This window comes from Tetrahymena thermophila (genome assembly GCF_000189635.1).
Source record: "Tetrahymena thermophila SB210 genomic scaffold scf_8254359, whole genome shotgun sequence".
NCBI classification, from domain to species: domain Eukaryota; phylum Ciliophora; class Oligohymenophorea; order Hymenostomatida; family Tetrahymenidae; genus Tetrahymena; species Tetrahymena thermophila.
The window spans coordinates 85,937-101,603 of NW_002476143.1; the positions used below are offsets into that span (position 1 = coordinate 85,937).

At 18.5% G+C, this 15,667-nt stretch overlaps 3 protein-coding genes across 3 annotated transcripts; all 3 read left to right on the forward strand. All coding sequences in view use genetic code 6, as the record gives it.

Annotated features, from left to right (window-relative positions):
• Nucleotides 1-5,993: 5,993 nt before the first annotated feature.
• Nucleotides 5,994-6,209, forward strand: TTHERM_000836771 (hypothetical protein; the record flags this gene model as incomplete). The annotated part of the gene is made up of 1 exon (XM_012800357.1): nt 5,994-6,209. One exon carries the CDS (start codon nt 5,994-5,996, stop codon nt 6,207-6,209), a length of 216 nt encoding a protein of 71 aa, XP_012655811.1.
• Nucleotides 6,210-7,889: 1,680 nt separating this feature from the next.
• Nucleotides 7,890-8,102, forward strand: TTHERM_000836782 (hypothetical protein; the record flags this gene model as incomplete). The annotated part of the gene is made up of 1 exon (XM_012800358.1): nt 7,890-8,102. One exon carries the CDS (start codon nt 7,890-7,892, stop codon nt 8,100-8,102), a length of 213 nt encoding a protein of 70 aa, XP_012655812.1.
• Nucleotides 8,103-12,950: 4,848 nt separating this feature from the next.
• On the forward strand, nt 12,951-13,154 carry TTHERM_00837800 (transmembrane protein, putative; the record flags this gene model as incomplete). Its single annotated transcript, XM_001025254.2, has 1 exon — nt 12,951-13,154. One exon carries the CDS (start codon nt 12,951-12,953, stop codon nt 13,152-13,154), a length of 204 nt encoding a protein of 67 aa, XP_001025254.2.
• Nucleotides 13,155-15,667: the final 2,513 nt, after the last annotated feature.

The window sequence follows — 15,667 nt, forward strand, 5'->3', positions numbered from 1 at the left end:
ATGAGCAAAAAAACTATATTAAAAATTGCTAGTTATGTTATGACTTTATAAAATAAAATAAAAAAAAATATATATATATGATATATATTGTAGATTAGTCAATTTTCTTGAAACTTAAAAAAAATTTGATTTCTTTATCTTTTCTTCTGCTCTTTTATTTATTAATTAACATTTTTATTTTAAATTTCATTAATTTTTTATCTTTCATTTTATATATCTGATTTCTTTCTTTCTTTAATAACTAATGTCTGTCTTTCTCTTTATCGCTAGTAAGCTTAATTGAATTTAATTTTATTACAATCCATTAAAACTAATTATTTAAAATTTTTTAACCAATATTATTTAATTAAAAAATTTATAGTTTAGACTATTTTTTAAAGCTTATTTTTACCTCATCGATTAGCATGTTTGATATAAATTTTCAAATAAAATATAATAAATCTTATTATATTAAACATACATTAAAAGTAGGCAAACTTTTTCTAATTGCAGAAAAGTAAGAAATGGTTTGTGAGTATAAAAAATACAAACAAATTTATTTTAGGATTAAGATATTCCTTTAAAAAAATATATTTTATTATGTAATCTTTATTAAAACAATTTGGAGTTTTTTAAGTATATTTTGATAAATTAATAATCTTTAACCTTAGTTTTTCATAACAAAATCATTAATATCTCAATTTAATATTTTAGCGTTTTTAAATAAGCATTCATGATTAGAAGTGAATAAATTCATTCATTCAACTTTTTAATGATTCAAAAATTATAAAAATAAATTTATTCTATCTTTTTATTTACTTTTTAAAAATAGACTAAAAATTATAATATTTTTCACACATAAATTCATTTTTAAAATAATTTCTCCTTAAAATTGCTCTAAAAAGTGTTAAATTAAATTAATCAAAAAATGCTTGAAATTTATTCTCTTTACAAAAATTAGCGTTTAAATACCCAAATTAAAAACCAAATAATATGAGTTTAAACGCTAATTTAAAATTCAAAAATGAGTTAAGATTCATACTTATTGCTTATCTATTTCCAATTTGTTAGGATAGGATATAGGCAAAAATAGTAAAAAAATATATTTTTATATAAAATATATTATTCCAATTAAGATCAATTTCTTTTGTGCTTGCTTCCCATTTAAATCCATTAACAATAATGATGTATGATTATGCCTTTTTATTGTAAAATTTTACAAAATCAAAGATAAATAGATTTATAAAACCCCTCAAAATATCATTTAAATTCTTTCATATTTCAAGATAAAACATTTTAAAAGATATATCTTATTTATATAAAACAAAATGTTGATTGTAAATTCAAATGAATCTCATCTTATATCTTTCATTAAAATTATTAATTATTTATTGATTGATTTTGAGCTTCTGATATTTTATTAACAATATAGATAATAAAATTAATTGAAATTTAAAATAAATGAATTGTAGATAATCAAAAAATTTATTTTAAACATTTAACATCATCATCAGAAAAAAAATTGAATAAAAAAGAAATAGAAAAAATAATTGGTAAAATGCAATTCAAAAAACAATATTGATCTTATTAGTCTTTGTACTTTTTATCTGCTCCAACCCCTCTTCTTAAGTTTAAGCTAAAGCACTAAAGTCCTTGGCATAAATCACTGAACAATCTAGTGGTTGTAGTGTAACTAGATAAATAACAAAATTAATGATTTTTGTTTTTGTAAAAATTGAATACTAACACTGTATTTTCTTTATTTTCATTAATAAATTTGTGTCAACAACTTTTTTTCTCTTACAGATATAATCTTTTTTAAATGCTTTAACATTGAAGTTAATTTTACCTTCTTTAATAAGGAAAATTCAAATTTTTAGAAAATTTAGGTTGTAACATTTTTTTAATTTTCAAAAAATCTTCCGTAATAAAAAAAGTCTTAAAATATGATAAAAGATCTAAGGTATATATAATACAAATACATTATTTACAGATTTACAATAAAATGCTAAAATAATTTAAAATAATTGTTAACAAAATATCAAATTTATTCATTCTAATCAATAAACTAATAAAAAAAATAATTTTTTTTTGAGTTTAAAATTGTTAATAAATTTGTTTACAATTTTAATTATTGATTTTTATCTCAAAAAGAAGATAATTAATTTTATTATTATAAATAAAAACATGAATCAGATATTTTTTTTAAAATCTGAAGCGTTATGCAAAAATAACCTAAAATTAAAAACCAAATAATAAATTAACATTAATTTAAAACGCAAATTCAAATTTTAAATTAATACGTTAGGATTATCTATCAAGTTTTTTCTATTTTAGAAAACATAACTTGATAGTAAATTATTAGTAAAAAAAACAAATACTTAAGAATTAATTTTAAGATACTTGTGAATTAATTATTTCTTTTTCTAATTTAAAATTTTTTTTATTTCACTCTATTTCTATTTAATAAATTCTAAAAAAATGTGTTAGACTTAGAAATAAAGTCCTTTTTATACAAATATATCAGGAAATAAATTGAACCTCGAGATATGAGATATGATCTAATTAATGTATATCAGAATTTGATAGTATTTTTTTAATTAATATAAAATTTCTTGTTTTAATTTTTTTTGATGCAAATAAAGTATAAGAAAATATATATTATGTTTGTTTGGTAAAATATTGAAATGCAATATTAATGGACAATGTCATATATATTAATTTAGCAATAATTTTCAACCATAACTTTTAAAGAATACAAAAAAACAAAAAAGCGGATATTTCTTTAAAAATTGAAAATGAAACTCAAAAACATAATACTAATATTAATGGCCTTAATACTTTTGATCTGCACAAAATACTCTTCATCATTTTATGTTAAGGTAATTAATACAGATTCATAAAACAATAAGGAATAGTTAAGTACAAATTGTACAATTCTAAATGCAAACTATAAAAATGAGAAATGTTACCCTTGCTCTATTTGTTTATTCAAAAAATTCATTTTAGTCGCCATCTAAATTTGAAGTCCTTTTAAACTTCTTATATTATTTTTTAACTAATGTATAAATAAATATCTTGTCATTTTCATATATCAGTAATTCTTCTAGAGTCTCATAAGTATCCATCCGTTCATAATATATTAAAGAATGAAGAGATGTTTCCATGGAAATTAAGATTATTACAAAAAATTACAGACAGAATTAGATGTAAAAAAAAAATTATAATTTTACTAAATATCATTAGATATCTAATATTTTAAAGTTTTTAAATTTACTTTTTGAATAACATTCATGATTAGATGTGAATAAAATTTATCCAGTTTTTTAATGATTCTAAAATTTTAAAAATAATTTTATTCTAGAAATTATATATTGTTTTTAAAAATAAAATAAAAATAATAAATAATAATTTTCATACATAAGTTATTTTAAAATTATTTCTACTTAAAATTGCTAAATAGTAAAGTTAGGCAAAAAAATGCTTGAATTTGATTCTATCTATAAAGTTAATACCAAAATTAAAAACCAAATAATTTAAATTGAATAATTTTAAAACGCAAACTTGAAATTCAAAAATGAGTTAGGATATCTATCTATCTACTTATTGTTTATTTATATTGAAATTGCTATGACTTTTAAGCAAAAATAGTAAAAAATTGTATTATTATATAAAACATATTATTCCAATTTAGATCAATTTCTTTTGTGCTACCCATTTACATACATCCTTTAACAATAATTATTTATTATTAATCACTTTAAAATTATGTATTTTTATTGTAATAAAATAAAAAGTTTTTTAATAAATCCCCCAAAGTGTCATTTAGGTCCTTTAACATTAGAAGATAAATCATTTTTAAAAGCATAGTTTCTATAAAACAAAATGGTAATTGTAAATTCAAAAAAATTTCATCTTATATCTATCATTAAAATAAGTAATTAGCTATTGATCTTAAGCCTCTGATATTTTATGAACCAGATAATAAAATTAATCAAAATTTAAAATAAATGAATATTAGATAATAAAAAATTTTTTAAAAATATTAAATGCCATCATCAAAAATTAATAATATATAATAAATCAAAAAAATTTAAAAAAAAGAAAAGAAAAAAAATAGATAAAATGCAATTCAAAAACGCAATATTGATCTTAATAGTCTTTGTACTTCTTATCTGCTCTAACCCCTCTTCTTAAGTCTAAGCAAAAGCACTAAAAGTATAAGGATAAAACAGTAAGGAACAATCAAGTTCTAGTTGTGCTAAACCTTATGCTAGCTGCAAGTCTCAGCCATGTTGTATTGGATTTTGCTTATTAAAAAGATGTGTTTATGGCTGAATGAGCAGATAACTATATTAAAAATTGCAAGTTATGTTATGAATTTATAAAATAAAAAAATATAATATAATATATATGATAAAAAATTCTGTGCTAGTACATTTATTTTCTTGAAACTAAAAAATGTTTATTTCTTTATCTTTTCTTCTGCTCTTTTATATAAAAATTAATATTTTTATTCTAAATTTCATTAATTTATTTCATCATTTTATCAACTTTAGTTTTTATATTTCTCATGATCAAATATATTACTGAGGAAAATCAAATAAAAATGCACAAATAAAAAATATTAATAACTATTTGAATCCTTACCATTATTTAAATAATTTTTTATTTTAATATAAATTACTGTCACCTGACTATATTTAAGTACCCACCAATTAATAAAAAGAAAGTTCTAATTTAAAAGCATGTTTTACCTCATGAATTAAATCAGGTTTGAAATAAATATTCATATAAAATTTAATAAATCTTATTATATTTAAGATAGATTAAAAGTAGATAAACTCAAAAATTTGTTTTTTACATCCAGCTGATTGTTTTTTATTAAAATATTTAAAGAAGATAAAAACAACTAAATTAAATATTAATTTATTAAAGGTTTTTCTAATTGAAGAGAAATCGAAATTATGAGTATAATAAAAACAAATATACTTTAGGCTTAAAATATTTATTAGAATATCTATTTTATTATCTAATTTTTAATAAAACAAGTAGGTCATTTTTAAGTTTATTTTCATAACTTTAACCTTTATTTTTAATAACAAAATCATTAATATCTCCGTTTAATATTTTAACGTTTTTTAAATTTACTATCTGATAAGCATTCATGATTAGACGTGAATAAAATTATTCCATTTATTTTAATAATTCTTACATCATAAAAATAAGTTTATTCTAGAAATTTTTATTTTCTGTTGAAAAATAAACTAAAAATAATAATCCTATTCACACATAAATTAACTTTTAAAATGATTTCTAGTTAAAATTGCAGTAAAAAGTATTAAATAAAGTAAGGAAAAAAAATACTTGAATTGGATTCTTTTTATAAAAATCAGAATTGTGAAAAATACTCAAATTAAAAACCAAATAATTTGAGTTGAATAACTTAAAACGCAAATTTGAAATTTAAAAATGAGTTAGGATATCTATTTATTCTTTATTTATATCTAATTTGCTATCATTTTTAAGCTAAAAAAGTAAAAAATTATATTTTTGTATAAAAAATATTATTCCAATTTAGATGAATTTCTTTTGTGCCACAATTTAAATCCTTTAAAAATAATGATTTATCACTAATTATTTTAAAAATATGTCTTTTTATTGTAAAATTTTACAAAATTAAAGATATTTAGATTTATAAAACTTCTCAAAAAATCATTTAAACTTTTTAATAATCCAAGATAAATCATTTTAAAAAACATAGCTTTATATTATTGATTGTAAATTCAAATGAATCTCATTTTATATCTACTATTAAGATTAGTAATAAGTTATTGATCTTAACCTCCTAATATTATATTAAAAGAATAGATAATTAAATTAATCGATATTTAAAATAAATGAATTGCAGAGAATCAAAAAATTTATTATAAATATTAAATGCCATCATCAAAAATTAATTATAAGCTATTAATCAAAAAAATTGAAAAAGGAAAGAAAAAAAAATTGGTAAAATGCAATTCAAAAACACAATATTGATTTTATTAGTCTTTGCACTTCTTATCTGCTCCAATCCCTCTTCTTAAGTTTAAGCTAGATCACTAAAATCATAGGCATAAAGCACTAAAGAACAATCTAGTAGTGGTTGTGCTAAGTTTGGATTTAGCTGCAAAAGTTCGAAATGTTGCGATGGAAAATGCTACAAAAAAATATGTGTGCCATGGGTATGAGTGAACAGGACTTGCTAAAATTACTAACAATTTAATACATAAATATTAATGTATAATTAAATTTGATATATATATACATATATATATAAGAATATATTAGAAATTATAATAAAGAAAAATATTTTTTTTATCAAATATCACATAAATAAATATCTTACTTTCATCATTTTCTTTTCTTTTTTTTACATTTAATTTAAAAAATATTAACTATAAATTTTCTGATTTCTTATGTTAAATATATATATTACAATCATCCGTCCCAAAAATATATTTGGAATTTATTTGCAAACTAAATAATTAATATTTTCTTTTAAATAATTAAGTGTATTATATTATAATATAAAAATCTATTATAGATTTAAAATTTAATATCTGAAATTACATAATTCAATTAAAAAATCATAAAAAAAAAAAGATTTTATTATTAAAATTAAAATAAAAAATAATATATTTAAGTCATCTACTTTATAGAAATGAAAAAATATTTAATTAAAAATAATTAAATTAGTAAATCATTAGATCAGAGCCTTATTATTTAAGTTACTATATATCTATCTATTAATACACTTAATACTTTTTGTTAAAGGATTTTCTAATTTACAGAAAAATACATACATATTAATGAGTATAATAAAAATAAATAAACCTTAGGCTTAAAATATTCTTTAAAAATATATATTTTACGTTGTAATCTTAAATAAAACAAGTAGGTTTTTTATTAAGTATACTTTCATAAATTAATTATCATTGACCTTAGTTTAAAAAATATAAATCTTTATATCTCAATTTAGTATTTTAACGTTTTTAATTTATTTTCTGAATAACTAACATTCATGATTAGACATGAATAAAGTTTATTCAATAATTTAAAGATTCCTAATGTATAAAAATAATTTTATTTGAAAAATTTATATTTTCTTTTTAATAATAAACAAAAAATAATAATCATTTTCATATATAAGTTAACTTTTAAAATAATTTCTGTTTAAAATTGCTTAATAGCATTCAATTAAGTTAAGCTAAAAATTGCTTGAATCTGTTTCTTATCTTTATCAGCGTTATGAAAAATACCCAAATTAAAAACCAAATAATTTGAGTTGAATAATTCAAAACGCAAATATGAAATTCAAAAATGAGTTAGGAAATATATTTATCGTTTATTTATATATATAATTTGCTAACATTTTTAAGCTAAAATAGTAAAAAATTATTTTTTTATATAAAACATATTATTCGAATATAGATCAATTTCATTTATCCTACCCATTTAAATCCTTTATCGATATTAGTTTATCCATTAATTATTTTGAAAATATGTCATTTTATTGTAAATTTTTACATATTAAACGATTTACATTTATAAAATCCCTCAAAATATCATTTAAATCCTTTAATATTCCTATATAAATTATTTTAAAAGACATAGCTTTCTATAAAATAAAATGTTGATTGTAAATTCAAATGAATCGCATCTTACATCTATTATTAAAATATGTAATTAGCTATTGATCTTAAGCCTCTGATATTTTATTAATCAGATAATAAAATTAATCAAAATTTAAAAGAAATGAGTTATAGATGATAAAAAAATTTATTTTAAATGCTAAATACCATAACCAAAAAATTAATAACAAATAATAAATCAAAAAAATTGAAAAAAAAAAAAATCGAAAAAGTAAAATGCAATTCAAAAACGCAATATTGATATTATTAGTCTTTGTACTTCTTATCTGCTCCAATCCTACATCTTAAGTTTAAGCCAAAGCACTAAAATCATATGCATAAAGCGCTAAAGAACAATCTAGTGCTAGTTGTGCCTTACCTTATACTAGCTGCAAGTCTAAGTCATGCTGTGCTGGATATTGCTTATTCAAAAAATGTGTTGTAGTCTGAATGAACAAGGCAAATATTAAAAATTCCTAGTTACGTTATGACTTTATAAAATAAAATAAAAAATATATTATATATGATATATAATCGTAGTACATTAGTAAAATTTCTTGAAACTTTAAAAATGTTTATTCGATTATCTTTTCTTTTGATCTTTAAATTAATATTTTTAATCTAAATTTCATTAATTTTTTATCTTTTTATCAACTTAAATCTTTCTTTATATTTCTCGATTTTAAAAAATAATAATAAGATATTATCTGTTTGTTTGATATTAATTGAGATAAGAGTTTATATTTCTTTCTTTAATATCATTCATGTCTTATCTCTTTATTGGCGGTAATCTTAATTGAATTTAATTTTGCTATAATCCCTTAAAACTAATTAATTATCTTGTCATATTAATAAAATTTTATAACTAAATGAATCAGAATATCCATCAAGTGGAATATCATATTTTATTTGATATTTTAATGAAATTTAATTTAAATTGTTTATTCAAAGTAACTCTCATAATTTCATTACTTAGTCAGAAAAATTATTATTTTTTATTAAATAAATTACAATTTTTCAAAGCTTTAAATAAATTTAATTTAATTATATGTTTTTAAAAATGAAATGTTTTGCAAACAAAATGAATTGTTTAGTTTGCTTATTTCAAAAATTTAAGAAATATTTTTTAAAAATTATTACATTTTATTTTTTGAATAAAAGTATAAATTATTTGGAAGGAGGATTAGATATATGCGATGCTAAAATACTAAGAAGTTGATATTTGGTAATGATTTTTTATTTAAATCGACTTTCTCTCATTTTAATATTAATTTAGAGTAAAAATGGCTGCATAACTTACTTTATAATTTAAAGTAGAATTTTATAGATAGGAAAAAAGTAATTTACTTTTGAAATAAATATGTGGATAAAACTACATTATATTGAGTAATAGTGTTATTTATAAGTGTTTGTAATTGGTTTTATTTTATTATCTTTAAAAGCTAAATTAAAAAATTACCTTGATTAAATGCTTGAATTCATTTTGATATAAAAATTTGAGTTATTTAAATAATATAAAACTCAGAATCAAATAAAAGATTAATAATGAATCTTATGCTATTAAAAACATATCCTTTTGTATGTATGTTTGTCTTTTTTACCATATAAAAATCATAATTAATAGCAGATATAACTATTAAGTATAAATTTTTTATTATAAATAAACCCAAAAAAATATAAATATTAAATTTGAAATAAATTTTCATATAAAATTTATTGACTCTTATTATATTTAAGATACATTAAAAGTATAATAGATAAACTCAAAAATTTATTTTATACATCCTGCTGTATTATTTTTTATTAAAATATTTATAGAAGATAAAAACAGCTAAATTAAATATTAATTTATTAAAGATTTTTAATTGCAGAAAAATCGAAGTTATGAGTAAAAACAAATATACTTTCGGCTTAAAGGATTTATTAAAATATCCATTTTATTATGTAATATTTAATAAAACAAGTAGGTTTTTTTTAAGTTTATTTATATAAGTTAATAATCTTTTACCTTAGTTTTTAAAAACAAGATCATTAATTTAATTACAGAAAAATAAGAAATTGTGAGTAAAATAAAAACAAACAAATATATTTTAGGATTAAGATATTCTTTTAAAAATATCTATTTTATTTTGTTTTTTTTAGTAAAATAAGTTGGTTTTTTCTTAGTATATTTCGATAAATTAATTAATCTTAGTTTTTAATAGCAAAATCATTAATATCTCAATTTAATATTTTAACATTTTTAAATTTATTATCTTATAAACAAACATTCATGATTAGACCTGAATAAAATTCATTCAATCTTTTAATGACTAAAATATAAAAAAATAAGTTTATACAAGAATTTTTTTATATTTTCTGTTTAAAAATAAACTAAAAATAATAATCATTTCTAAATTAACTTTTAAAATAATTTCTACCTTAAATTGTTCTAAAAAGTGTTAAATAAATTTAAACAAAAAACGCTTGAATTTTATTCTTTATACAAAAATTAGCGTTATGAAAAATATCCTAATTAAAAACCAAATAATATGAGTTTAAAACGCTAATTTAAAATTCAAAAAAGAGTTAGGATACGTACTTATTGTTTATTTATACCAATTTGCTAGGATTTATAAGCTAAAATAGTAAAAAATTATATTTTTATATAAAATATATTATTCCAATTAGGATCAATTTCTTTTGTGCTTCCTATTTAAATCCATTAACAATAATTATTTATCAATTATTTTTTTAAGATTATGCCTTTTTATTGTAAAATTTTACAACATCAAAGATATTTACATTAATAAAACCCCTCAAAGTATCAATTAAATTCATTAATATAACAAGATAAATTATTTTAAAAGACATAGCTTTATATAAAACAAAATTTTGATTGTAAATTCAAATGAATCTCATCTTATATCTATCGTTAAAATTAGTAATTAGTTATTGATTGATTTTAAGCTTCTGATATTTTATTAACAATATAGATAATAAAATTAATCGAAATTTAAAATAAATGAATAGTAGATAATAAAAATTTTTATCAGTCCTTGCACTTCTTATCTGCTCCAGCCCCTCTTCTTAAGTTTAAATTAAAGTACTAAAGTCCTTAACATAAAGCACTGGACAATCTAATGGTTGTGGTGTAATTGAATAAAGCTTCAAATCTAAGAGATGTTGTCTTGGACATTGCTTATTTAACAAATGTGTGATATGAATGAACAGATATTGCTAAAAATTACTAATAATTTAATGACTGTATAAATATAAATATATAATTAAATTTTAATATATATGAGAACATATTAGTAATTATTATTAAATAAAAAATATTTTTTTATCAAAAAACACATATTTTTATTATTTTTCTACATTTAATTTAATAAATATTAACTCTAAACTTTCTGATTTCTTTTGTTAAATATATATTACATTTTTGAGAAATTTTACTTATTTTTCAAAAAAATTAATAACTCCTCACTTCCTGGTTGGGGCAATTTTAGAGGAAGGAATTATGGTAATTACTTATTTAAAATTATAATTTTTAATAGATTGAATTTGTAAAATTGATGAATTTAAACAGAATAGATTTATTTTTTTTTCATTCAAAATTTGAATAAAAGAAGCAATATTGAGAATAGATGATGCGAATTTTAGTGAATTTAATTAGTCATATATTTTTAATTTGACAATTTTCTTTTGATTAATTAGCAAATCAAAATTTCAAATAAAAAAAGCTATTCTAATTTTCTTAAAAAACTATTTAAGAATAATGTTATTTTATATTAGAAAAATTTAGAACATAAAGTCATCTAGCATCAATCAATCCTGGCAAATTTTTGAGTTGAAATTTAAAATTATAAAAATAATTTGAGTTTTGATTTACTTTTAACGCTAATTTAATCACATTGAGTTAAAATAGTTGATTTTATATTTTTAGATAGTTTATAATTGTAAATAATTATAGTCAATCTAAATAAGATACTTATATTTAATTTGAAATTAACTTATACTATTATAAAATTAAATATTGCTGAAATGCTGTATTATTAAAAATTTAAAATTTTCATCATGTTAAATCCATTTTTTTCAAAGTAGATTATTATTTATAGAAGGGAAAAAAATATTTAATTAAAAATAATTAAATTAGTAAATGACTAGATCAGAGCCTTATTAATTAAGTTACTATATATCTATCTGCACACTTAATATTTTTTATTAAAGGCTTTTCGAATTACATGAAAATATACGAATTTATGAGTATACTAAAGAAATAAAATTTAAGCTTAAAAAAGATACTTTAAAAATAAATTTTGCTATTTAATCTTTGTAAAAAAGTTGGTTTTTTATTAAATATTTGTTTATAAATTAATAATTATTAACATTAGTTTTTAAACCTAAATCTTTGGTTTCTCAATTTAATATTTTAACGTTTTTAAATTTACTTTTTAATAAACATACATGATTAGATGTGAATAAAATTTATTACATTTTTTAATGAATTGCATATTTATAAAAATAATTTTATTCTGTAAATTTATACTTTCTGTTTAAAAATATGCTTGAAAAAAATAATCCTTTTCACTTAGTTAACTTTTAAAATAATTTCTTTAAAAATTGCTCTAAAAAATATTAAATTAAGTTAAGCAAAAAAGTGCTTGAATTTGATTCTATATATAAAAATCAGCGTTGTGAAAAATACCTAAATTAAAAACCAAATAATTAGAGTTTAAAACGCAAATTTAAAATTCAAAAATGAGTTAGGATATCTACTTATTGCTTATTTATATCGAATTTGACATGATTTTTAAGCTAATATTGTAAAAAATTGTATTTTTATATAAAACATATTATTCCAATTTAGATCTATTTATTTCATTTTTGCTTACCATTTAAATCCTTTACCAATCATTTTTTATCATTAATTATTTTAAAAATATGTTTTTTTATTGTAACAATTTTAAAAAATAAAAGTTATTTTGATTTATAAAACCCTTCAAATAAGTTTTTAATTCTTTTATATTCCAAGATAAATCATTTTAAACGATATATCTTTATATAAAACAAAATGTTGATTGTAAATTCAAATGAATCTAATCTTATATCTATTATTTAAAATAGTAATTAGTTATTGATCTTAAGCTTCTGATTTATTAACAGTATAGATAAAAAATTTAATTGAAATTTAAAATAAATGAATTGTAGATAATCAAAAATTTATTTTAAATATTAAACGCCATCACCAAAGAAATAATAATAATTAATAAATCAAAAAAATTGTAAAAGTAAATAAATAAAAAAAATTGTAAAATGCAATTCAAAAACGCAATATTGATTTTATTAGTCTTTGTACTTCTTATCTGCTCCAATCCCTCTTCGTAAGTTTATGCTAAATCACTAAAATCATAGGCATAAAGCACTGAACAATCTAGTGGTTGTGGTATGATCGGAGCAAGCTGCAAAAGTTAGAGATGTTGCATGGGACATTGCTTATTTAAGAGATGTGTGATATGAATGAACATATTTGCTAAAAATTACTAATAATTTAATGACTTTATAAATATAAAAATATAAATATATAATTAAATTTTTATATACATATATAAGAATATATTAGTAATTATTATTAAATAAAAAATATTTTTTTAGCTCACATAAATATCTTCCTTACTTACTTACTTTTCTTATTTTTCTACATTTATTTATAATTGCTGATTTTTTTTGGTAATACAGAGATAAATAGTGATAATTACACCTATAACTATTTAATATAATTCCGTATTGCCTCTCAACCTTGTCCCTCACTGCGTGTACTGAATTTTTTGCTGCTAGAGGTTTACATTTTTCAATTTTCAATTAATCGGCTTGAAATATAAAAGCCTTAATATACGAGGATCTAAAGTAAATACTTACGTATATATACAAATGCATAATCTATTGAATTAGAATATCATAAAATAATATTAAATGCTAAAAGTATTTAATATAATTAATTAACATATTAACTAATTAATTAATTTTAATTAATAAACTAATATAAAAATATTTATTTATTTATTTTTGTCTTAAATAGACGATTATTAATTTTATTTAATAACGCATAAATTAGATATTATTTAATCTGTTATGTTATGCAAAAATATCCATAGCTAAATGTAATAATCTAGTAAAAATTAATTTAAAACTCAAGTTTTAATTTTAAAATAAATACATTAGGGTTATCTACCAAATTTTTTCTATTTTAGAAGTCATAACTGGATAAAAAACGATTTGTGAAAAATAAATACTTAAACTTTTAAAGATATTTATGAGAAATTTCTTTTTCTATTTTAAAATTTTTTTGTTTATTTATTTCACTCTATTTCTATTTATTAAATTCTAAAAAAATTTGAATAAAGTCCTCTTATAATATAATAAAAATATTTCAGAAAAGAAATTGAACCTCGAAATATGATTTAATGTATATTTGAATTTGATAATATTTTTTTTAATTTATACTAAATTTCTTGTTTGATTTTTTTTGATATAAATCATGTTAAAGACAAAATATAATATGCTTTTTTGATTTTGAAATAGAATTTATTTTAAATATTAATGGATAATAACATGCACATTGATTTAGCAATAGTTATTAAACCACCGCAAATTTAGATTTAAATCTTAAAAATCTAAAAGTTTTAATAATAACAACAAAAAAAGAAAATATATTTTCTTTAAAAATTAATAAAATGAAACTCAAAAATCCAAAATTAATATTATTGGTTTTAGTACTTAGATCTTTAGATCTGATCTAACCACTCTTAATCAGTTTATCATAAGGTAATTAAAGCAGAATTATGAATTTTTAAGTAAAAACTGTGCAATTCCAACAGCAAGCTGTAATGTTAATTTGGCTTTATTTGTTTATTCGAGAAAGGCATTTAAGACTTCTGAATGTAAGGTCTTGCTAAATTTATTAAATCATTTTGTAACTATCTATTTAAAAATATATTGTCATTTCACATATCAATAATTATTATTTCATAATCAATAAAATAAATTGTAATTTATTTTTAAATGAATTAAATAAATCAAAAAAAACATATAAAAATTTATTTTGTTTATTTTTTTACCCATAAAAAAGTGAAAACAAATATTTTTTTAGATTTATTGAATAAAAATTAATTCATATTATAGAATAAATATTTATTGAGTATTTAAATTTGATGTCACATATTTAAACATTTTAAAAAGATATTGTTTTATTTATCAATAATTTCATAAATTAATGGGTTTTTTTAGCACATTATCTGAAAAATGAGAACATGGTGATTACGATCTTCACACTTGAAATTTTTTTATAGTATTTGATCTAAAATTTAAAACAACATGAATGGCTCTAAATAATTTCTGTTGTTCTTCGGTCATATTAAAAAACAAACACCGTAGTAATTCCACACTCGTATCTCATATCTCGCATAATACGACCGAGGTTTTTAGTTTTTGATAAATCAATTTTAGTTTTACTTTCAATTTCAATAAATAATGATGAAATTAAAAGCTTTGAGGTATCTATTATTTAGATTACTAATGCTTATGTTTTACATTAGATTTTTTTTATAATTTTTGATACTAAAAGAGTTATATTTTTTAAGCTATATTATCATTAATGTAGAATTTCATCTTATTATATTCAGTAAATAAATTAATTGTTATATTAACCAGAAAAATTATATTTATTTTTGTTTAAAATAATATCCTTAGTTTTAAAGTTAGTCTTAGTAATTGTAAAGGAAAAACCCTAGCTCTGTTATTGGATTTTCAAGTCTTTTTTGATAAAATAATTTATTGATAATTATAACTAATAAAAGTTATTTTTTTTACCTGTCTTTTCCAATTAATACCACTCCTTAATGAATTACTTTATAAATATCATTACTAACTTCTATGTCTTTTATTTTATTGTATCTTTTTTAGTTGATTAAATTTTTCATTTGAAGCTTATCTACCTCTCTTAAAAGTCGCTTTTTGTGATTTTATTTCCGTCA